Raw genomic sequence first — 23,771 nt, 5'->3', positions numbered from 1 at the left:
TCACAATAACCCTCACGCAAGCAAAAGGGAGTTTATCGGTAAATTTTATCGGGGCGGGGACAGGGGAATTGCTACAGCACAGCCAAACGGCTCCACTCCACTAGCTTCTACTTAAAATTCCTCCTCGTAACAGAGCATAAAGTACCCTTCAGTATCACTTGTGAAAATAACGAGTGGTCGAGAGACCGAAACTTAAAAGGGAACGGCAAATGCACTATTGTAACGAGCCGTTGGAGTCGTATAATTTTACAAAGATCTGTCAAATATTCATCTCAAAGATGTCAACAATCAGCGATTTAACCAATCATGTCCCTCGCTTCGTTCGGGCTCACGGGGAGCCTGTTCGCAGGCTAGGAGTTTGTTTACGCTGACGATAAACGAGCACACGATTGCAAATGTTTGCTTACATTTGTGCTCCCAGTTTAGATTAATGTATGTAAAATTGAATTTTACAAATTAGCTTTTACGCTCAAACATTACCAGTTAAGGTGAGAATATTTAGCACGAAATTTGAAGGCTGTAAATGTAAATATTTTCGTTTTATTAAACTTGTGAGTCCACGGAAACTTGCGCTGTCACGCATCGTGTCAACAAATAGTGGACTTTGACACTATGATAAATCTGTCTGTATGAAAACCTCGGTTGCCGATGAAAAACGTTGATTTTAGCAATAGACAGAGGTTAAAAGTCAGCTAGTGAAATCATTTATATATATTTAATTAAGCGACGGCGTCGAACGCACTCCCATAATCTTTGATTACTACTAGTTTACTTACTGTCCTAAACCGACGTGCTTTGGGTTCATGTCTGCTCAGCGTATGCAAAGGATAATTTAAAAGCTATTTAACAGTTAGATTATGAACTCGATATTTCTATGAAGTGATCGGTTGATGAGGCTGAAGACCAATTCAACTATCACCTCACAGAAACCGAGAGCAAATAATCTAATTGCTTTAGTAGAATTCTTATTAAAATTTACTTCAAATAACGGTATCCAATTATTTCTTGACGTATTATTAAGCTTTGCGCCTGGAAAAGGTCGCTTGGATTGAATTGTAATTTAAAATTGAAGTTGAGTGAGCGCGCATCACTTTTTTCAATAATTGCAACTTTTTTAAACGTCAAGAAACCGTGAATGTCCTTCATTTTGACTTCTCAGGAATTTAATTATCCATTCGCATCAAAATGTTCCATCAAAACTTTGGAAAAACGAAAAAACCTCGCCATTTCCTAGACGACCTCCAGCCACTGCACAATAATGGCTGAATGTGTTCAACGCAGGATCAGCCAATCAAATTACAGCGTTTGCATTAGTATACTAGTAAAATTCTACTGAAAATATAACGCGCAAGTTCTTTCACTTTCAGGACATCGCCAAAGAAACAAAAGAAATGTGCCCCAAACACAAACTACACAAAAAATATCTTTACATCAAGTCCGCCAAGAAATAAAGGAGAAACTTAGTCAAGCATGTAGCAGCAAAGACATGATTTGCCAAGTGGGACCCCCGGGTCCCCCGGGTCCCCCAGGTCTCCCAGGGGACCGTGGTGCCCACGGATATCCCGGATACAAGGGAGAAAAAGGAGCCACTGGGATACCCGGCCCCCCGGGGACCTTTGGGATCTAAAGGAGTTCCGGGACCACGTGGAAGTCAAGGGCGCCAAGGACCCCAGGGAATTAAAGGCGACATGGGCGACGAGGGGCCTCGTGGAGTCCCTGGGACAAAAGGAGATGTTGGACCAATGGGCCGTCCGGGACAACAAGGCTCGATTGGCTTGAAAGGGAACAAGGGGAACAGGGGCTATACGGGCCTTCAGGGGCCAAAAGGAGAATGCATTGTTGACCCAAAGATCAGTATATATCCAGTATCCCAGGAAGTCTTCATCAACACACTGGCAATATTTTACTACTGTGTTGACGGTCAGACATCTAAACAGATAACGTGGAGTAAGCTTGGAGGTACCTTGCTCAAAGGTACCACTGTGAAAGATGGTGCACTGCATATCAACAATGTACAAAGGTCTCATGTTGGATCATACATGTGCACGGCACATACTGGTCGTGGAATTCTTAAGGCCATCAGCAGATTGCGACTAAAAGGTATATACAGTCCTTTACTTTTGCTCGATAAACTACTGTAAATTCGATGTTTCGTTGTTTGATGGTTTCTTTTTGGGTAAAGTTATTTCTCTAATTAATAACAGTTATGTGTTTTTTTTTTTTTTGGTTTACAATTTTCTCATTTTCTAATTGACATTATGCAGTTGTGTTTGTTTTCCCCCATCGACAAGAACTAAAGAAAACAAATTTCCATAACGGTAAATGTGTAACATTTAGTAGTTAATGATGTGTCTGATTTTCTAGAGCCACCGGTAATTACTAGCAGACCTCCCTCACATGTCGCTGTAGCTCAAGGATCAACTTTAAGTCTTTGTTGCAAGGCTTCAGGCTCTCCTCCACCCAAGGTACAGTGGTCACGTTCTGGACAGTCTTTCGACTCAACACTAAGTATACTGGCTTCTCAGCAAAACGGATGCCTTGAAATTAACCCGGTCAAGTACAACAGTGACGGAGATTACATCTGTGAAGCCAGAAACCGTTTTGGACTAGCAGAGAAGACAACTACAGTCACTTTAGCTACGAAAAGTTGAGTGTACTGCATTCTGTACCTTTAAAACCATTTTTAACAATATCCTTCTTTAACACTGAATCAAAAAACGCCCAACGGTTGCAATAATTAATTAAATGCCAAATATGTAACTGAAATAGAACTTCCTGAAAAAGGGCTTCAAATTTAAATTTGGAAAATGAGAACGCAATAATGATGGTAAAATTTTGAATCCACTTTTCAGCTGCCTTTTCGTGTCAAGAGGTTTTAACAATTGCAGGCCAGAAGTTACCTGATGGAGAATATCTACTAGCACATGAAAAAGTAAGCAAGTTAAAAAAAGTTATTGCCATGAAATTAATTTTCATAGATCGAAAAAATATTAACTATGCTCCATAATTTTAGTCTAGCGTATACACTTGATTGAAAAAAACTGTTTTGGGGTGAAAATTATAAACCATAGACGATACGACTTCATGGAATCATGGGAATACTGAAGAAACTTGTGCATAATTACAACTTGGTCTCAGTGCAGGCTTCCGCGTGTACTATCAGAAATTGTTTTAGTAGCCGACGCAACAGATTTTAAGTAGATTGAAGCAAAGGGAAAATCTTCAATACGCATACGCTATCTCACGAGAACTCGAATATGCAAATGCAGGTAGAATCATGAGTGTTCAAGATTGTTTCCCCGTGGCATTAAATGCATGATCACAGGTCAGCATCCCAAAGTTGTGTTTTAGAAAAACGTGGAAACTGCCCATGCCTTCATGAAGGTAGCTAAGATGCGAAACAAAGGAACATTTACATTTACGGACAATGGGGCAATCCTGCAGTCTCATCAGTATCATAACCAAGATAGTAATAATCTCACACAGCCTGCATGTTGATCTCGTAAACCGCTTTAAAACTCTCTTTCCAACTGTAAAATGAACATTTATTAAGAAATAAACAAAAAATGATTGAAAAAATGACTGAATAATAATGCATGTACAAGGTGCGTATAAGAATATAAATTTGAAGTTAATTGGCAAATTTCCCTGAAAACCACTGGGTCATATCGTTCATCATTTATGCTTTTTTCTTGACAACGTTTTTACAATAAGGTGTGTACAGTTCCAGTAGGATTCATGGACACTACAGAGAGTTTTCAAGTAGTAACCTTAGAAAGTTTCTTTTGGTTCGCATGATGTTTTCATATATTTTCATCGGTTAATAGTTACCGTTCCCAAAAGTTTCCCGGTCAACTTTACACTGAATTTTAGGAGAGCCACCTACGTAACTTGGCGAAAACTCACTTATTCATTTAAATCTTCAACGAATTCTGTCGAAGGCAACGTTTGTTTCAGTCTTTATTAAATCCATTTTGAAATCACTGGTTATCGTTGCAATCTGATTGGCTCTCAGTGGTGCGATTTATTCACGAATCGCACTATTTTTTCGCCCTAAATCGCATCTTTTTCTCAGCCAATGAGAATGGAAGAGTAAAACAAAACACCCAATCAGATTTCAAGGTTAGTTTAAAGTAACCAATAAAATTTCAGAAAAATGAAAGGCAAAAAGCGGTTGTGTGGCTAATTTTGCAACTATTATTGCCAAAACTTTGTTGTTATTGTTGTTTTTTTCCCAAAACAATTGACGAGTTTAATTAATTACAGTTTCTGAATGACGATTATGAGTTCCTTCAGGCTAAAGACTTACTTTAATGGAAGTTTCCAACTTTCAATGTCCATTTTGACGAATATTTTGGTGATTTTTCTTCAACATCAGCTCAAGATCCGCACGATACCGAGTCCAGCAAAACATAAACAAACGAACACCACACAACAACAAATTCAGAGCCATCTCAAGAAGATAGATGTTTTCAGGTTTTCGGTAGTTTTAAACCAAGCAATACAAGAGCTCAACTCTGTCGCTGTGAATAAAAATACGCCCCGCTCCACAAAACAGTGAATGAACGAACTTCCGAAGCTGGCCGGTGACAGTCCTGCCATCTTGAAAATATCTTGAAACAAATGGCGCGGCAAGAACGTGACAAGGTCCTGAGTATTAAGTTCTATGTCGAGGTCACAAAAAGAAACGGAGATGATAACGAACTGGAATCCCTTAAAATCAAGCAGAGTGCCATTGAACGGTATTTTAAAGAGAACTACTATCCACTGGGCATCGTGCACTCGAAGGAGTTTCACAACTCAAAAGAAATCCATCGCAGAATTGCACTAGCTGCACCTTCAAATTCCTTCTCCAAAGACAACTAGAAGTCTCCGCCTCAACCACAGAAGAAAGGAAGGCCTTTCATCATTGATTCGGTGACGAGAATTGAACTTTTATGCATGAAGTAGGCTCTTTTCGTTCTGACTTCACTGCTTGTTTCTTTGCTATGCTTGAAAGAGTTTCGTCACATGACATCGTTTGCATACCAAATGAGACGTAACGACGTTTCCGGTTCCGCTATTTTTAACAAACTGGCTGATGGAACAATACACCAAAATCTAAAATTTAAGGCGATTAAATAAATTGTGCGATTTCAAAATGGATCTAATAAATTAGTAATTGCACTTCACTCAGTTCAATTACCATTATTAACAGCGACTTTTTTTTTGCAAAGCCAGAAATTGTACGAGGACATATAAATAGGCCTACATATCTTTTGCGACTTGATTGCCTTCAATTTCTTGCAATGAATCCATAGCCTTTCAATTCGCGGAAGTCAAAGTGAGCTGAGAGGCTTGCTCGACAGAGAGGAAGATTGTAGTTATAGGAACTGATCGATGATTTTGCCGAATCGTTTATGCGGTTCTGATGTTCTTCCCCGATACTGATGTTTTCTAGTTGTTAAAAACTTTCGCAAACTCAGCTTACAATATCTGCATGTCTTTGTGCGCAACGTAGACAAGCCCGTGAGGAAAGAAAATAATATTATCTTCTCCAGGTATTGGGATCTATTTACAACAGTTTCAATTCAAACTGATGTTAATTACAAATGACTTACAGTTGATAACATATACAGGCAAAAACTAACGATAGACAAATCCGACGTTTCAGAGTTACTAATTTGCATAAGTTAGACAAAGACCTTAGCGCGAACTGAGTCTGATTGTACATTTAAACACGGTCGTAATTGTTTAATGAGTAACATCTCTGAACTCTTAGTTAGTCTTGAAATCGCATATTTAATTAGTTTCCCTTGACAATGGCGCCAAGATGTCGCCGAAACGTCGGATTTGTCTATCGTTAGTTTTTGCCTGTATATGTTTATCTAAATCATTGTTGATTAGTTGATAACATGGACGGAAAAATGCAAAGCGCACCAAACATATTACAATCTAACCCAGGGAGCAACAGTATAGGTTAAAATATTGATACGCGATAACCGCGACATCATAAGAGACTAGTTATCGTTGTTATACTCCTTCAAACATTTTCGCTCGCACGCATTTGGTCTAAACGTATCACGTGACTGAATATGCCTAGCTAAAACTGAGGAATATCCCAGTGGTATTTCCCTATTTTGAAAGGATTCCGCGAGTTGCGAAAATCATTTGAAGGACAATAGCCTCATTTGACTTTTAAAATATGTGCAGATATTTGTGCTTGGACATTGTCTATTCCTCGAAGCTCGCAGTTTTCCTCGAGCTTCGTTCTTGGAACGAAACTTGGCTGTTCGCTTCTCAGAACACATAATCCCCGCGGACGAGTTATATCGGCCCAGCAAATTGCCTTGCAAAATAGAGGCTACCGTTTATTTATTAAAACAAGAATCATTGGATAGTGCGATTCATTCGCTTCGTTATCCTAGTATATGAGCAATTATACCATGCTATATAAACATGGTAAACGTACGTGTAACTTTTGGGGTCGCTTTTTCTTTCTTTTATTTATTTTTATTTACTTATTTATTTTTCTGTATTTTGGATGCGTTTTCAATGAAATAATTATTCTACTCGCGCTTGTTAAATACGAGAGGCTTATTAGCCTACTCGGCACTACGTAACTCGTTGGCTATTTATCATCTCATAATAAACTCGAGCTCGCGGAGTAATTGTTTACTATGATCTACGATATTTAATAATGAATTAGCAGTTGTCGTGCATACATTTATATGTATTAGCTTGTATTGGCTGATACCGTTTACCATCGAGCGAAACTCACTGGGTTTTCAAGTAGTTTCGGAAGGAAATAGATAACTTCAAGAAGATTTTAGGCGCCCATATATAAATTAATTCCATGCAGGAGTATCCACGTAGTTCAAGAATTAGCGCGAACGTCAGTCCTCTTGCGACTTTTTATACCGTGCTTAAGCATCACCAATCAATTTAAGATGGATTTTAAATAATCCTGTCAAGAGACACGCCTCAATTAAATTTCTCTTTTTCCTTGTTCGTTGATTTCGCCGTCTGTTACTTAAAATTTCAAACGTTTAAAAAAATGAACAGATAGAAAAAAAAGAACAATAACAACAAAAACAAATAAATTTAAAACAAAACAGGTACAGTACATAACATTGGGACCATTTTCTGATAACATATTTACTACTACAGAAACTTGCTCAACACGAAGCCGATTTCATTTCCATTCCAGGTTTACTGTGACATGACATAAGATGGCAAAGGATGGAGTCTTATCGCTCGATTCTCAAATAATGACAACAAGAACTGGATGAAAGACAGTGGTTACTGGTGGTATGACCAGCAAGTTGCCATGGGAGCAACATACAGTCCATTTATTAACGCTGACATGATCTCACCAGCCTTTTGGTTGGTCAGCGGCAAAGAGTTTAAGATCACGCGCAGTGATGACCCCAGTCACAATCCTTTGTTACAGACCACAGGTAACTGTTTGGCTGGACAAACATTCCGATCAAAAATCACAAGTTATGGCGACTTTAGAAATGGCAAAGTTTGGGCCAGTGACCCGAGTGCCTGCGAAGACGCACAGTTCAATATGGCGGTCAATACAAGTCAACAGACGGGTTTCAACAGGCTGAGTGCAATGGAAACATCCAAAGCGCCAACAACATCGGCTTCTGGTGTGACTCACTTACTGGAGGTGATATTGGTGATGGATCGGTGATGATGATTGGTGGAGGAGAAAGTTCTTCTTGTTCACGTGCTGATCACGAGATTGGAATAACAGAAAGAGACGTTGCTTCTTTTGTTGATTTTGGTACAAGTGAAACTGAATATGACTTTGGTTATGATGCTACTACAAATTACGCTCCATCCCATTCTTACTCGTTAAATCTGTGGATTCGTTGAGTAGGACTAATCGAAAGCTACATCTTCAAGAAAGTTACGCTTCAGATTATTGCTGAACTCTAAATTTAATCTTAGAAGATAAATGTTCACACAAGTGCTCATCAACAACTTTGCAAAGGATTTTACAAAATTAATTCAGTTTAATTCATTTTGGTTTACACTTCTTTTTCATGAGAACGTTTTTCTTTCATGGGAGGGCGGAGAGGCTAACTGTTCTGTGATAGTATTTTGAAAATTTGAGCCTGAAGATGTGGCTAAGTTTATCTCTCTGACGCAAAGCCTTCCAAACCTTTTAAAATGTAAGTCAGGTTAGTTTTAGTAGGGGTAACCGTATGAATGCAAGTGCAATTACAAATTTACGGTTTGAGTAACATTGCATTAGCCTCTAGGCGAGTACAATTTAAATGAATGTTTAAACATCACGAGTATTGCAAATCCTTTATTTCGATTTATTGCCCGAATTTTCATAAGATCCGTCATTTATGACACGAGAGGGACAATTACGAACGCACGCGCATTAATTTGAGCTGGGTGCAAATTAAAACTCGGCTAAACACAGTCAGGTAATTTTCTCCGCCATAAAAATGCTTGTAATTGAGCAGAGTATTCAGTCAAATATTTATTGCTAATCGGTTGCTGTATATATATAAAAAAGGTTTTATTGTGCATTTCTTAGGTGTATAAGCCAGCTTTCAAGACCAACGAATCCGGAGTGACTTTCCTCAGGTTTCTTTTCTTGGTTGAGCTAACTCGAGGAACTCAATGTGGGTAAACGGTCAACTGGCCAAAAAAATAACCGCGAACCGTCAAAAACGCAATATTTTAAACGTCAACCGTAAAATGTACAGGCCAATATTTGACTTAAATGGGGTCAAGTTATGCTGTTCATAATCGATCGTTTTAACATATCGCAAAAATACGATTATGTGCACGTCCTTTAGCCTCTAGCCTCGAAAACAGCAAGCGATTAATACGTGTGTTTAGCCGAGTTTTAATTTGCACCCAGCTCAAATTAATGCGCGTGCGTTCGTAATTTCCCTCCCCATCGACATCCTGATTAATTCTGTGTTTGTTGTTCATCTTTTGCGTTTGTGAGTATGAAATTCAAGATAGGATTAGTTGTTTTAACAAGTTCCTCCTCGTTAACGTGGTCCTTTGTCTGATACGATGATACAATAAGCGCGAAGAAGGCTTGCGTTTTATAGCTTTGTATATCTTTTTATTGTTGACTATCTGCATTGCAAGTAGTTTCAGCAGTGTTTTTAATGAATAGATAATAAGAAGAAAAAAAGTTGACCATCTTATGGAAATAACAGACGAAAAGAAGCCCCGCACCTTCACCCCGCGAGGAATTTCATTACTACATTGTCGTATATGTAAAAAGTATGATGAAGTGTCAGTCTGTTTTGTTTTAATGTTTCTTTTTTTATGATCCCTACAAGATTCTCACGATACTGGGAAAAAACAATAATAAGGATACTCGTGCCAGAACAGCGAGTATTTGTCATTCTTGGCTTTAATTGAAGGTTGAAGTTTCTTCCAAACGATGACAGATCAATTAATAACGGTTTCGCTTTACAGTTGTCTTGGCATATCCCGTATACAGGAACACTAAACTGCTGCTAAAAGGAGATCAAACGTTCAGTTTACACGACAGTCGAGCTTGTTCAGACTACTGTTTGTTAATTAGAACCGATCATGGAACCAGACAAGAAAACTTCCTCCAAATGTGGCGACGTTCTCCACAAAGGTTCTTCGTTTCTGTCCTTTATTTCGTTGTTGTTGATTGTTGCGCTGTTTTTGAGAATGGAATCGATAAACAGGAAAACAGAGATGAACGAACTGCGAATTTCCAAAGTCGAAAGCCGCGTCGAGACCGAATCACTGCAGACAACAGACCACAAAAACGAAATGGAAACACCAGAGAGTAAGTAGAGCAGTTTGATTTTTAACTGTATTACACGAGTGAGTTATATTACAACAATCATGATATTGTTAATTGGATGGATGCGTGATTTTTTGAAAGACACTGTAGCGACATGTCTATCACCTGTACTGTGGGAGGTAAACCTCCCAGTCGAAAAACTCGATGTTTGTCTGAATGTATGATTTCAATCTGCAGCGCGTGTGTTAAAATCTGTTGATTATTCAGAAAGAGTTCTCTAAGTCGGTTCTTCTTCAACAGATCTAGAAGAAAGAAGAAGACAGACGTGATCGATCGATACAGGAAATGCTTTTTTATCTTCTTCATTGACTCGACAATTCTGAAACCAAACATCGCGTATCGCATTCCAGTGATTATTTTACTAAAATGAACAATTGTTTTCCATCCTTTTTTTCCTTACTTCATCGTTACGACCTATCTAAACAACAACAAAAAAACATCGTTTGAGATATCTTTCAGTTTAATGGTGTCGTGGTATATGTATTATAATTATGGACGTATGTTTTTATCTTGATCTGGGTATGAAATATTTGGCAAGTGTTCAACTAGTTCAGTCTGGCAATGATCTTTGGTAAGAGGACTGGGCTTAGGTATTTAGCAACCCTCTTTGGAGGGTTCAGGGTACTATATCTATAACCAGTGGATTTAACCAATCGTATAGTTTATTACTATGGGTGACATTTTGCCAATTCTAGGAAGAAGAAAAAAAGGTTAAAATGAAAACAAAAACAAACAAAAAAACTCGTTAAAAAATTTCAAGTGGGCAAAAATATAAATGTACAGCCGTACATACAAAATATGGTGGGTACGCTCACGACTCATCTTTTGCCCTTCAATAACTAAGTCATTTTCTGAAAAAATCAACTCCAGAAAGGGAAATTGATATACTTTAAGACGCAAACCCGCGTGAGAGCTCCTAGCTAAGATACTGAAGTACACGAGAGTATATTTATTTCTTCTGAAATCAGTCGAGACGAACATGATAAGCTGTGTTCGTTAAATGTCCGATAATAATGAAATGAATACAAAGCAAACAAAGAACTCGAAATGTAGCGGCAAAATAAACAAAGGTTGTCTCATGTCGCTAGCGTCTCTGTATCATTTATTCAGTTGCGTCCTGCCGCGGAACAAAGGAGGACGGAATCGATGAAAACAAAGCTTGTTATAAATGATATTGAATTACAAAGAATTCTGCAAACAGCGCTTTAGTACAGAAAGTAATGCTTCAGTTTATGGTGAGACTCGAGAAACTTGTTAAATAACACGAGTAGACATAACCACCAACTCGAATCGCACATCACGTAACGCGTGTCGTGGATGACGCGACACGGGTGCAATACCTCTAAAAATGAGTGCTTTCGGCAAAGAGTTGTTGTTCCTTCTTCTTCTCTTCTCAGATAACGTGGAGTAAACTTGGAGGTACCTTGCTCAAAGGTACCACTGTGAAAGATGGTGCACTGCATATCAACAATGTACAAAGGTGTCATGTTGGATCATACATGTGCACTGCACATACTGGTTATGGAATCCTAAAGGCCATCAGCAGATTGCGCCTTAAAGGTATATATGACTATATATCATCCTTTACTTTGCCTTTATAAGCTACATTCGAGCATGGGATACGTTAGAATTCACTTTCACAAGGGAAATAATAATAATAATAATAAAAAAACATGCTCATTCGATTTCCTTTGTCTGTGTCCTCCAGGCCTTGCTGCCTAGCTTAATTTTAATATATCGAAAACAGTTTATCAAACAGTTTATTGAATAGCAACCTCAATATTCGAGTTATTATTATTGCTATCCTTTTTGCAATCAATTCAAGTTTTGCTTTGCTCTTATGTAGGTAAGCGATTTGATCCCTTTACTTTTAACATCAGTATTTCATGTGATCATGAAGTTATATACTTTTTCTTTCGTTCTGTTATTTATTGGTTTACCTCAACTAATTGGGCGTTCCTAGATATCTTTTGTCGATTAGTTTGAGGGTCTGTAAAGTTCTTATCAGTCGGTGTCTTTTGTCCTTCCTAATTTGACACAAAACTTTAAATACGTCAGTTATTGACCGTTATTAGAGCACGTTACTCCACTTTCCTCTATCCGGTGATGAAAACTCCCATTTTTCTTTTACTAAACGATAGCTATATCTTTATCGATGGATAATGCTGCAGTTAATAAATGAGTTATTTTCCCTTTTTAGAACCGCCGCTATTTACCAGCAAACCTCCTTCGTACGTTGTTGTAAAGCAGGGATCCACTTTAAGCCTTTGTTGTAAAGCTACAGGTTCTCCTCGTCCCAGGATAGAGTGGTCACGTGCTCAACCATCCTCTGATTTACTGCCGGCTTTTCAGGAAAACGGATGCCTTGAAGTCAACACGGTTAAGGGAAACAGTGATGAAGGTTACATTTGTCGTGCCACAAACCACTTTGGATTAGCGGAAACAACTACTACAGTCATTGCGTTTTTAACAGGTTTTGTATATTCCATACCATATTTACAACCATTTACGTTTCGTAGATTTTTTCTTCATTCTGCAGTTAGAAAACCTGCAAAAATATTACGGTTATGCAAAAAGCAGTTACCCATAGGGAAATGATAAGTTATGAAATACGAGCATGATATATTTTGAACTACGGGTTAAGATTGAGAAAAAACGAGAGATGATCGATGTTACTTTACGCGGGATGTGCGAAATCTTTTCTCTGATCTAGTTCTGGTATTACATGTATTGTGAAGTTTGGCTGTTTGTGTGTCTGTCAAAATTGTTGTTGTTGATTTGTTTATTGGGAAGTTGCGAAAATAAACCTCGTAAAAAAGGCATAACCGGGATTCTAATCCATAACCTCTGCGATACTGGAGAAGTGTTCTACCAACTGAGCTACAAGAATACTGGGAGCCTATCACGTTAACAATTTGTAAATCACTGCCCGTAGATTTACCCGTTCAAGCTTGATTATTACATTCGCAAGTAAGCTGCGTACATAACTACCATGATCTCTCATGTTCTTAAATTAATATTCCAAGCTCAGTTTACTGATTTGTCAGATATTTCTATACTTGGATTGTGACAAATAGTAACAAGCCACAAGTACAATATATGGAGAAGATCTTTTAATACATATTTACTTCTTTCTGCAATTAGAAATTCATGCGAAAAAATGTAATTGGGATCTACGAACTTAAAATAAAGTATTCCAAATTTAAGGTAACATAGTTAAACTAATCGGCAAATAAATTAATTAAAAGAACAACGATAAATCTGTCCTGGGGTTATAATTATTTCGTTAACATCAATATTTCTTAACTGAGCCAAAAATCCGTTTCTTCGCTTTAAAAGAAAGTAATTTAATATGGGTGGTTTTGATCTTGTACCTTCCAGATCAACAAGGCTGGACACTAATCGCTCGATTCTCAAATAACGACAACAAGAACTGGATGCGTGACGACGGCCTTTGGTGGTATGACCAGCACGTTGCCATGGGAACAACAACAGATCCCTTGATTAACGCTGACATGATCTCCCCAGCCTTTTGGTTAATCAGCGGCAGAGAGTTTAAGATCACGCGCAGTGATGACCCCAGTCACAATCCTTTGTTACAGACCACAGGTAACTGTTTGGCTGGACAAACATTCCGATCAAAAATCACAAGTTATGGCGACTTTAGAAATGGCAAAGTTTGGGCCAGTAACCAGTGCCTGGGAAGCTGCACGGTTCAATATGGCGGTCAGTACAAGTCAACAGACGGGTTTCAACAGGCTGAGTGCAGTGGAAACATCCAAAGCGCCAACAACATCGGCTTCTGGTGTGACTCAGGTGTTACAGGTGGTGGTGATGGATCAGTGATGATGATCGGTGGAGGAGGAAGTTCTTGTCGGCGTGTTGATCACGGGATTGGAATAACAGAACGAGACGCTGCTTCTTTTGTTGATCATGGTGCAAGTGAAACTGAATATGACTTTGGTTATGATGCTCATAAAGGAAACGCTCCATCCCAGTCCTACTCGTTAAATCTGTGGATCCGTTGAGTAGGACCAATCACAAGCTTCATCTTCAAGTAAGTTACGTTTCAAGTTATTGCTGAACTCTAAATTTGTTTTTATAAGATAAATTTTCATACAAGTGCTCATCAACAACATTGCACAGGATTTGACAAAATTAATTCAGTTTAATTCATTTCAGTTTACATTTCTTTTTCATAAGAACGTCATCAGACATTAGGAATGAACAACGATTTTATCTCAAATAAATTCCCGGCCAGATTTCTGCTCTATACATTAAAATATTATCAATAACAGAGATACGTCAATAAAGTTTAATAACTAAGCGTGCCTGGCAAGGAATTTTTAATTTCTTGGGGTAAAAGAAATGCAAGCAACTCGATTATTTATAATAATAAAAAAAATAATAACTTAAAAAAAGAACAAGACACAATTAACTTACGTTATTGAACAGCTTTATTTTCTCATATAAATATTGTAACATAATTAGTTAGTTAATATAGTTTGTTTTAGATGAGGTAGCCGTTATAGTCTTGTTTAAATGAGACTGGAGGGTAAATGAGCTGTTAAGTTTTCGAGTTAAACCACAGTCTAGTTATGTCTAATTGTAGGACAGGAGAGATGAAGGAAGAATTTGCAGTTTACAGTTTTGTTAAGGGAGAACAAAAGAAACTATATATCTACCGTAAATCCTCAAATAAGCGCCCGGGGCGCTTATTTCAAATTTAAGAGAAGACGGGGCCGCTTATTTAATTTTTCCCAAATCGTACCCTGACATGATCATTTTTTTAATACATCACCTGCACGCAAACAACAACATAAGCTGTTTATCGACGTAAAAAGCTGATCCTAAAGTTTAGATCGCGGCACAATTAGAAATTCATGTGGTCACAAACTGAAACAACATACAAATCTAATATTACAAGACGAAAACTATACATCCTTTGCTGTCTCATTACTCGTCCACAAAATAGGGTGAGGGGAGGGTTCGCTTGTTCGAAGGGGCACTTATTTGAAATTTTGACCGATAGGAGGGGCGCTTATTCGAAGGGGCGCTTATTCGGGGGGAGGGGGGGGGGGGGGGAGAGACGCTAATTCGAGGATTTACGGTATGTTGTAGGACAAAAAAATAAATGGATAAATAAAGAAACAAAATCCATTACGTGCTTGGGGTTTCTGGTTTCATGGTATTATTTAAGGGTAATGCATAAGTGACGCGGTGTCCGTGATTTTGGTTTTAAATGATATTGAATTAATGATTGTTCAGTTCTGTTGTTGATTTAGTAGTGACAAATATTTTGATAATTGTTATATAAGACCTGTATCTTTGTGTGTAATATAATTAATGCTATCAACATCAACTCATTTATAAAGACGATCACAAAGACAAGAAAATTTATATTACAGCAACGCTTGTATAACTTAGACGTTAGAAGAAAGCAAATTTAGTCGGGAAATTAAAGCGAACAGAGGACTGTAGAGTAAAACACTGCTATTATTAAACAGTTGTTAAAGGTATTTGCGTTGAAGTTATTTGGGTTATAATAGGGAGTTTCCGAAACCACGACGGCAACTGCAACGGGAACGTCTCTGAACAAAAGAATTAATGAGCGGAACAATGGCTGTGCACGTGCGTTATAATTCTTGGTACATTTCTTTGCCGTCCTTTGCAAGACAACAACGAGAAATGACCAAATTTTGCGTTGTCTGGAGAACGTGAACCACGACGGCTAATATTTTAGATTTTTATTTCAAATTTATCGTTGTGTTTCGGATTTAGTTTTGCGATAGTTTTGACAGTGATAAACAAAGTAAATGACTTTAGAGTATCGCGAGATTTGTAGGTAAAATATAAATCTATGTTTTAATCGACGTTGTCCTCGGCGTCGCCGTCGTGGTTTCGTAAACTCCCTAATAACGAGAAGGGCAGCTCTGAAATCTCTGCCGCGTCGGTCGAGTCACAATCATATAACCACGGCGTGCGCTATTAGTATAGTAGTTGCACTTGCGGTGGGGGCCTGGGAGACGAAAAATAAAACCGCGGAGGGGGGTGGGAAAGGCTACTTGGTCGCAAGCGAGCTTATGTCCTTTGTCCGCCACGTGGGAGCAAGGAGAAAATTATATATAGCCTGTGGAAAAAAAAAAAAAGAAGTTCCTTTGTAAGGCGACTCGCTCCATCATCAACTCTCTTCGAAGCACTAAGCAAGTGAATGTGCTTGCAGGATATAACAAAACAGTTTTTGACTCCTGCTGTTTTTTAAGCTAGCTAGCTTTGTCGATCGACTCCCCGAATCTTGGTCATTAATCGGACGTGAGCGCTTGGTTCACTTATCTAAAGAACAATGCGTGGCCTGGGCGTCTCTTTCTGCTTTGTGTCCCCCGCGAGCAGCTTGGACTTCGGACGAGCTACATCAGAACAGTGATTAATAATCCGTGCACGAGGGTAAAAAGTGATCACTTCCGGTTCATTAACGTAGGTTGAATGGCTAAACTAATGCCAGGTCCTTTCATGATTACTAATATGGGACTGGTGTGAGCCCATTCCCGTTCTCAGAGCTCTCAGTCGACGTTCTTACAATGAGTAGCACTGGGAACGACACTGCTGGGATCCAGGCTTTCTCGTTTGGTCTTTTGGTGGGAACGACTTTGTAGCATCTGGATGGAATGTAAGACTTTAACTGAAGGTTAGCAACCCCAACTTGGCAATGCATGAATACAAAGCTCATAAATTTATCAAGAACCTGAGAGCTATAAATTACATCAACGGTGGTCAAAAAAAAAGTAATGATAAATAAATAAATAAATAAGTAAATAAATAAATAAAAATAATAAAAACTATAGGCAGACATGACAGCACTTATACACCACTTAAACTAAATAAACGTTTACAAATTGTTGTATTTTTTCTCTTCTGTTTTCAAAACCGTTCCCCATGTCGACTGTTTTAATTTGGCACTCCTGAACATATATGCAGGTTGATTAATCGAGAGTTAAAAACCAGGCACGTTTCCTACGAGGTCGACTGTAAAAACCGTTTTCAGCCCATTTAAACCGTCAAGTAACTGTAGCAGTTTGTCGTGGAGAATCAAACGTTCAATTGTGGACAAAGTGAGCTATTTATTTACAGTCAAGTATTTACTCTTACAAAGTTGTGATCCTTCATAAAACAACCAGCTTCGATATTACTTGTACTATTAATGTTAAATGTATAAATTATTTTACCAGCTATAACTGAATTAACAGACGGAGACGGGCTACCGTCACTCAGCAGTGTCATTAACAAAGAAGTCTCGATCATTAGCTTTCATGTTGACCCCAGCAAGATTTTCAGGAAACCCACAGAGCTCCTCTGAGAATAAAAATAACGATTACCTTGCCGGGAAAAAAAAACAAAAACAAAAACAAAAACAAAAACAACAAAAAAAAAACACGATATTTACCATCCTTGGCACTTTCAGGTTAGGTTCTTCCTGAACGATGACAGATCAATTGGTAACGGTATCGCTTTACAGTTATGATTTGGCATGTCCCGTATCCAGGAACACGAAACTGCTACTAAAAGGAGATCAAACGTTCAGTTTACACGACAGTCGAGCTTGTTCAGACAACTGTTTGTTAATTAGAACCGATCACGGAACCAGACAAGAAAACTTCCTCCAAATGTGGTGACGTTCTCCACAAAGGTTCTTCGTTTCTGTCCTTTATTTCGTTGTTGTTGATTGTTGCGCTGTTTTTGAGAATGGAATCGATAAATAGGAAAACAGAGATGAACGAACTGCGAATTTCCAAAGTCGAAAGCCGCACTGAGATCGAATCACTGCAGACAACAGACCACAAAAACGAAATGGAAACACCAGAGAGTAAGTAGACGACCTTTTTTGATCGTCAGTTTTCTTCATTTATACGTTACAGTACTGAGTCATTTAGATTAATCTTTATTGAATAAAGGTCGGGAAAATTTATTGTATGAAACACCTGAAATAGTTCTGTCGCGTCTTCTGAAAGAAATTACTCTTGTCTAAACTTTTTAGCACAAATTACTAGGAGGATATAGAAAATATCTGACTCATACAGTTAGAATACTCGTAACTAAACTTCTACTTCGTTGACACGGGTGATGTGTTTTCAACAGAAGAGAGATTCCACTTTAATATATGTGACTGCTTAAATCACGGAAAGTCTGCTTACTGAACTTAGCTTCAAAGATCAGAGAAAACTAATCCGGCGTCTTGTTACACTAATACCAAAATAGCGAAGTTCTGGTTAGTTATCACCTTGACTTCTCTTTTTGTTCTTTATTACAGAGCGACTTTAAAGACCTCTAAGCAAGTCACGATATAAGGGGGGGGGGGCAGGGGGGGAGCCCGGGAGAATTAGGAAGCGGGAGGATAGAGAGAAAAGGGCGGGAAGCGGGAGCAAGGCCGAGAACAAAGGAAAAAAGGAAAAGGAAACGCCTAAGGATAGCGCAGCTAAATGACTAGGATGTGTTTTGAGTCTCCTAATTTACAGGGGACGGGAGCAAGATGGACAAGGACGGGAGCCGGGAGTTAAGGGTAGGGGAAGCAGGAGGTTCTGACCTCCCTGTCCCCCTCCCCACGATATATAGAGTTCCATTTATTTTTGTCTTGGTATAAGAAGTGAAATATTTGGCATACCGTCACGGGCTTTATACCTAATGATGTCTGGAACGGCAAAGTCAAACCCGCCAGCTTCCAGAAGTCCACTTTTTTGAAAAAGAAATAGCACAGGTCTGCACGCAGCCTAGAGTAAAGCTATTTTTATTTTCATTTCCTGTTTCTTTTAGATTTCAAAAAGACAACAGACACCAAAGTTCGCCGCAGCTTGATCTCAATCAGTAACGAAACTCTCAGCATAGAAGATGTCCGTAGTGAAATCACCAAACAGTTCAATAAACTCAAACCAACATCATTGTGTCAGCCATTGAAGAAAGTGTGTGTCCCAGGCCCTCCCGGTAAGAAAGGAAGCAAAGGCTCTGGAGGGAGACGAGGAGCACAAGGTGCCAAGGGTAAAAAGGGAGTGCAAGGCAACATGGGTTTACCTGGAAGACACGGTCAGCAAGGCATTATGGGAAAGCAAGGGGTAAAAGGAGAAAAGGGTGAAAAAGGTAAATCACTGTAAAAGGCAATCATGAAATCGAAAAATATACTTGCAATCGAGAGAATGTCTGGTGATGATATGTCAGGGCACTTTTAGAATCATAGGAATTGTTTATTCATCCATATATTCTTCTATAATGCCTTCATTCAGGCGTCTCTTCGTTTTTTGTTTCCTGGCTTTCACGTTCCTCGGTTCACTTGTTCACTCCATCGTTCCCTTGCAATCTCTGTAGCTGAATACCGGAATATGTACTTATAAACTAACAACACAATTAGAGAAAACGGATAATACATCACACCTGCACTGAACTATTCATTTGTTTTGTCATCTTTACCTTCTGGTTTTAGCGGAAGTTTATAGTTATCTGATATAGCCATTACTCCTATCCCTGCTTAGATGTAAATTATTAAAATAGTCGTATTTTTGCATTGACTTATGTCATGGATTCAGACTAACCTTCTAAACTGATTTTTTTTTTTCTAAATGTATTAATGATTTCGTGATGCAATTTATAATAAACAGGTGACGCTGGACCCAGAGGGTTCATGGGATTGAAGGGAGATCCCGGCGGGTCAATTTCATCTCCAGAGGTTACTGTATCACCTGTCACTCAAACAGTTACTGAGAACCAGACCGCTACATTTAACTGCTCGGTTAGAGGGAACCCAAGACCTACGGTGACCTGGAGTAAAGTCAATGGTTCTCTTGTGGCAGGGCGCTTGTCAACCGATCAAAATGGCGGCCTTGAAATAACCAAGTCAACTTTCACTGACTCAGGATATTACACGTGTACAGCGGTGAACGTATTAGGAAAAGATGAGAAGACTGCTGAGCTTATTGTAGAAGGTAAAAGTGAACCGTTTTTAATTAGTTATCTTTATCATTATTGTTGTTGCTCACGTTTAGTTTGATCAATTTATGTTAGCAAATTTAAAATCGGACAATTTAACAACAAATAAAGTAAATACTATTGTGCGTCTCTTGCTTTTAGAGTTGATTAAGTTTTCAGTTAACACAGCTGTGACTGTATCTCTCTTTGTTCTCAACAGTTGCTCCCCAGCTGGTCACAGTACCAGATCGTTTTCTGTTAATTGAGGAAGGCACTACAGCAACAGTTACTTGTAAAGCCTTCAGTAACCCACCGTCAGCAATCACGTGGACACGTGCGTTTGGGGCTTTGCCGAAAGGGCGAACTTCCGTTAGAAATGGTACTTTGATCATTGAAAATTTCTCCATGGCAGACTCTGGAACATATGTTTGTACCGCCAGCAACAAAGTTGGTTCAGTTACATCCATCACAACCTTGGGGTTTCAAAGACAAAAGTTTGGTAATGACTAGTATAACGCATAAACTTAGACTTTTCACAGGCCTCTGTTTTTCTTATTTTTTTGTGTACCTTCCAAGCTCGCTGTATCTCTAAGTCTTATTTCTCTAAGTAAAAAAAAATAATAATTGAGAAAAAAAAAAAAAAAAAAAAAAAAACAAGAATAAAAACAAACAAACAAGCAAACAAAAAACCTTCGGGGTGACAGCAGCCTACATCAAATTTAAAGTGCTACCATGACGAAAATTGCATCATGCCCATTCAAATCTGAGTCATTTTAAGACATAACAAGTAGTTTGTACAAGAGTAAAAATGCTGTTTAGTATTCTCAAATATCTCTTTTCGTTCCAGAGATATTCGAGTTTTTAAAATATGCAAATTAGCCAAGTGATGACGTCATACACTCAACCGAATTTTGATCAAACATGATAAACAAGGATATCTCAGTCAATTTGCAACAGAAGTGTCGGATTTTTTACAGTAAGATTCTAATAGAGGTGCTCCGCAATATGAGCTTAACAATTTTTGTTACCATTGCAACATACATGGTTCCAGACCTCCACGATATTAAAGGCTTTTCTAAACACTTTTAGCGTTCTATATTGATATTTGCTAATGGTGCCTCATCTGCATGATCCAGCAAGCATATAAATATGTTAGGTTGAGTTCATGGCCTTGCTTAATGTTTTCTAAGCTTAAAATCACTAAAATATTGAAATCAGGCTAGAGGGGACTGGAAAAGAGTGGGTTGCCATAGGAACAGAAATTGTTATAGCCGTAGGTATGTTGCATTTAGAACTATTAGCCTACCAAGTTTCAACGCTTTCTGCAGCAAATTGACCAAGATAGCGCTGTTTATATACTTGATGTAATATTTGCTTGAGTGCATGACGGCATCAGTCATCTCATTTGCATATTTTACTCATTTTTCAAGCTTAAATATCTACGGAGCCAATGTAGATATTTGTAAACGGTAAACGGCGTCTTTAATCTTTCGTTGAATTCTATGTGATCAACCTAAAAAATCAAGAGATAAAAGTTTGATCCTAGTAGCACTTTAAAGACGTGAGACGGTTATGTATACGCTTGGTGAAGATTTGCATTGAAATATTTGAAACACAATGTATTTGAATTGCAGAATGAAGATTTAAAGACATTAGAGGTTGTCGCTGTTATGTACTTACTTGCTTGCTTGCTTACTTACTTAATTACTTACTTTCTTCGTTCCGTAATTACAGATTCATGCGAAGCAATCAGGTATAAGAAATCAAAAAGAGTAACTGGGATTTATGAACTTGAAATCAAGCATTCTAAATTCCAGGTAAGATGGTTCATGTAACTACAGAATCAATCTATGAATAGAAAAAAAAAGCAAGTCTATCCTGAGGTAATTTCTTTAGTATCAGTATTACAAACTGCCATTCTTAACACCAGCCATCCTTCGTCCCTGAACGATTAAAATCGAGCTATTAATTTCTTTCACATACCGTACCCTCAAAAAACCAAAATGTCAAGCTTTCAAAGTATCCAAGATTGTTTCGTACCCAATAAGTGACGGACATTCCAAGAGACGATTGTGCAGGGAATATGTCAGGAAAAAAGTCAACCACACGCCAGGGGTTAAAACCCGGCTTGAGCCCGCGATCCAATCGAAAACCAGTACCTAAACAGCGGTCGATTTAAGAAAACACCCGACCTTGGGCTCTGAACGTGAGCCCACGATATGACCACGTGATATTGGTCACTGGATACCTTATTTTGATAGCTCTCAATTAACCATAATATTGATATCCAATACTTCAAGATGTACCTATAGTTATGGTGTTACTGTCTTATTTTTCAAGGTATGGGGCTTAGCGTACTACCGACGTACCTTCGTGCGGACAGTCACATGACAATTTTTTTTAGAACAATGGGTGACGAAACTTTTTAAGGTGTAAGGCTACATTTCCGCGCCTACGGCGCGAAAGAGCTCCGCTATAAATTTCAGGGAAATTTTTTAAAATCATTGGATGTGATATTTTTCCCCCAATGTTCTTTTAAAAGGTGTATTGTGACATAGGTGAACAAATAGGCTGGACACTAATCGCGCGATTCTCAAACAAAGACAGCAAAAATTGCATGCGTGACGACGGATTCTGGTGGCATGACCAACAAGTTGCCACGGGAACAACAACAGATCCATCCATTAACTCTGACATGATCTCACCCGCCTTTTGGTTGGTCAGCGGCAGAGAGTTTAAGATCACGCGCAGTGATGACCCCAGCCAAACTCCTTTGTTACAGACCACAGGTAACTGTTTGGCTGGACAAACATTCCGATCAAAAATCATAAGTTATGGCGACTTCAGAAATGGCAAGGTCTGGGCCAGTAACCAGTGCCAGGAAAGCTGCACGGTTCAATATGGCGGTCAGTACAAGTCAACAGACGGATTTCAACAGGCTGAGTGCAGTGGAGACATCCAAAGCGCTAACAACATATGCTTCTGGTGTGACTCAGGTGTTACAGGTGGTGGTGATGGATCAGTGATGATGATTGGTGAAGGAGGAAATGGTTGTGCACGTGCTGATCACGGGATTGGAATAACCGAGGCTAACAAGGCATCATTCATTGACTCTCATTCCACGGGGGAATCTCCAAACAACATCGAATATGACTTTGGTTATGATGCAATGAGGCGTTCTACTCCATCCCAGTCCTACTCGTTAAATCTGTGGATTCGTTGAGTAGGACTAATCACAAGCTACATCTTCAAGAAAGTTACGTTCCAGATTATTCTTGAACTCTAAATTTCTTGTTTTAAGATTAATGTCGTGACAAGTTCTCACTACCAACATTAGGAAAGATTTGACAAATTAATTCAGTTACATTCAATATGTCTAACACTTCTTTTTAATAAGAACATCTTCCTTAGAGAGAACGACGGGTGGGTGGGATGGGGAAGAAAGGGATTAGCCACTGATCGTTCTGTTACACACAAAATTAAAGTATTTCGACGATCTTAACCTGTAAATGTTTTATAATCTCAGTATATTTCGTGTATTCATTTTGTAATTGCAACATTAAGTTGTGTATACTTCATTGCGTATTTCATTGAAATACGTTCCTTATTTTACATTCTCAAGAAGTTTTATCGTACTGTGTGAGTCAACCAGTTACGCAGACAGACTCAAACTGATATTTTCATTGTTTTTTCTATTGGTTGGGTTTTTCTAGCGTTATTAATTTTGTCTTTGTTGTAAATTTATTGCGATCGAGAATGTTACTAGATACAATGGAAGATCAATTCTCTTGATAAATATGATTTTACTTCCTTGTTAGCGTGGTTCTTTGTCCAACGTATTAAGCAATTACAACGATGTCGCGTGGTCTTGCATTACATAATACACTGGGTGACAAAACTACCCCAAATCTCGATTTAGGCGCAAAATTCCAGCTTTAGTAAGTTATCATTTCTCATGTGAAATAACAAAATTCATGTGGCAATGTTGTCGCGATACAATAAAACAAGTCGA

The 23,771-nt window shown here is 38.5% G+C and overlaps 2 protein-coding genes and 2 pseudogenes across 2 annotated transcripts; all 4 read left to right on the top strand.

The window, feature by feature from the left end:
* Positions 1–1,394: 1,394 nt before the first annotated feature.
* LOC149105546 (protein sax-3-like) lies at positions 1,395–2,651 on the top strand (annotated as a pseudogene).
* Positions 2,652–7,188: 4,537 nt separating this feature from the next.
* Positions 7,189–8,433, top strand: LOC149105545 (uncharacterized; annotated as a pseudogene).
* A 1,067-nt stretch (positions 8,434–9,500) lies between these two features.
* Positions 9,501–23,569, top strand: LOC149105543 (uncharacterized). Its single transcript, XM_089270725.1, has 6 exons — positions 9,501–9,793; positions 18,617–18,937; positions 19,453–19,776; positions 19,980–20,258; positions 21,494–21,576; positions 22,302–23,569. Exons 1-6 carry the CDS (start codon positions 9,565–9,567, stop codon positions 22,980–22,982), a joined length of 1,917 nt encoding a protein of 638 aa, XP_089126851.1. The 5' UTR covers positions 9,501–9,564; the 3' UTR covers positions 22,983–23,569.
* LOC149105544 (uncharacterized) lies at positions 9,823–14,840 on the top strand. Its single transcript, XM_089270700.1, has 3 exons — positions 9,823–11,371; positions 12,012–12,284; positions 13,193–14,840. The coding sequence occupies exons 1-3, from the start codon at positions 11,311–11,313 to the stop codon at positions 13,837–13,839; spliced, it is 981 nt and encodes a 326-aa protein (XP_089126826.1). The 5' UTR covers positions 9,823–11,310; the 3' UTR covers positions 13,840–14,840.
* Positions 23,570–23,771: the final 202 nt, after the last annotated feature.

This window comes from Orbicella faveolata, unplaced genomic scaffold (genome assembly GCF_042242905.1).
Source record: "Orbicella faveolata isolate gen_17 unplaced genomic scaffold, um_ofav_v1 contig_34, whole genome shotgun sequence".
Taxonomy (NCBI): domain Eukaryota; kingdom Metazoa; phylum Cnidaria; class Anthozoa; order Scleractinia; family Merulinidae; genus Orbicella; species Orbicella faveolata.
The sequence above is the reverse complement of the archived record's forward strand: the minus strand, read 5'-3'. Positions and strand labels throughout refer to the sequence as shown.

Bases quoted from the DNA above. Each gene is read 5' to 3' on its own strand.
- LOC149105544 (XM_089270700.1), top strand. From the start codon at position 11,311: ATGTGCACTGCACATACTGGTTATGGAATCCTAAAGGCCATCAGCAGA. The intron at 11,372-12,011 runs GTATATATGACT...TTCCCTTTTTAG, and splicing joins CAGCAGATTGCGCCTTAAAG to AACCGCCGCTATTTACCAGC. The intron at 12,285-13,192 runs GTTTTGTATATT...TGTACCTTCCAG, and splicing joins AGTCATTGCGTTTTTAACAG to ATCAACAAGGCTGGACACTA.
- LOC149105543 (XM_089270725.1), top strand. From the start codon at position 9,565: ATGGAACCAGACAAGAAAACTTCCTCCAAATGTGGCGACGTTCTCCAC. The intron at 19,777-19,979 runs GTAAAAGTGAAC...TGTTCTCAACAG, and splicing joins TGCTGAGCTTATTGTAGAAG to TTGCTCCCCAGCTGGTCACA. The intron at 20,259-21,493 runs GTAATGACTAGT...CCGTAATTACAG, and splicing joins GTTTCAAAGACAAAAGTTTG to ATTCATGCGAAGCAATCAGG.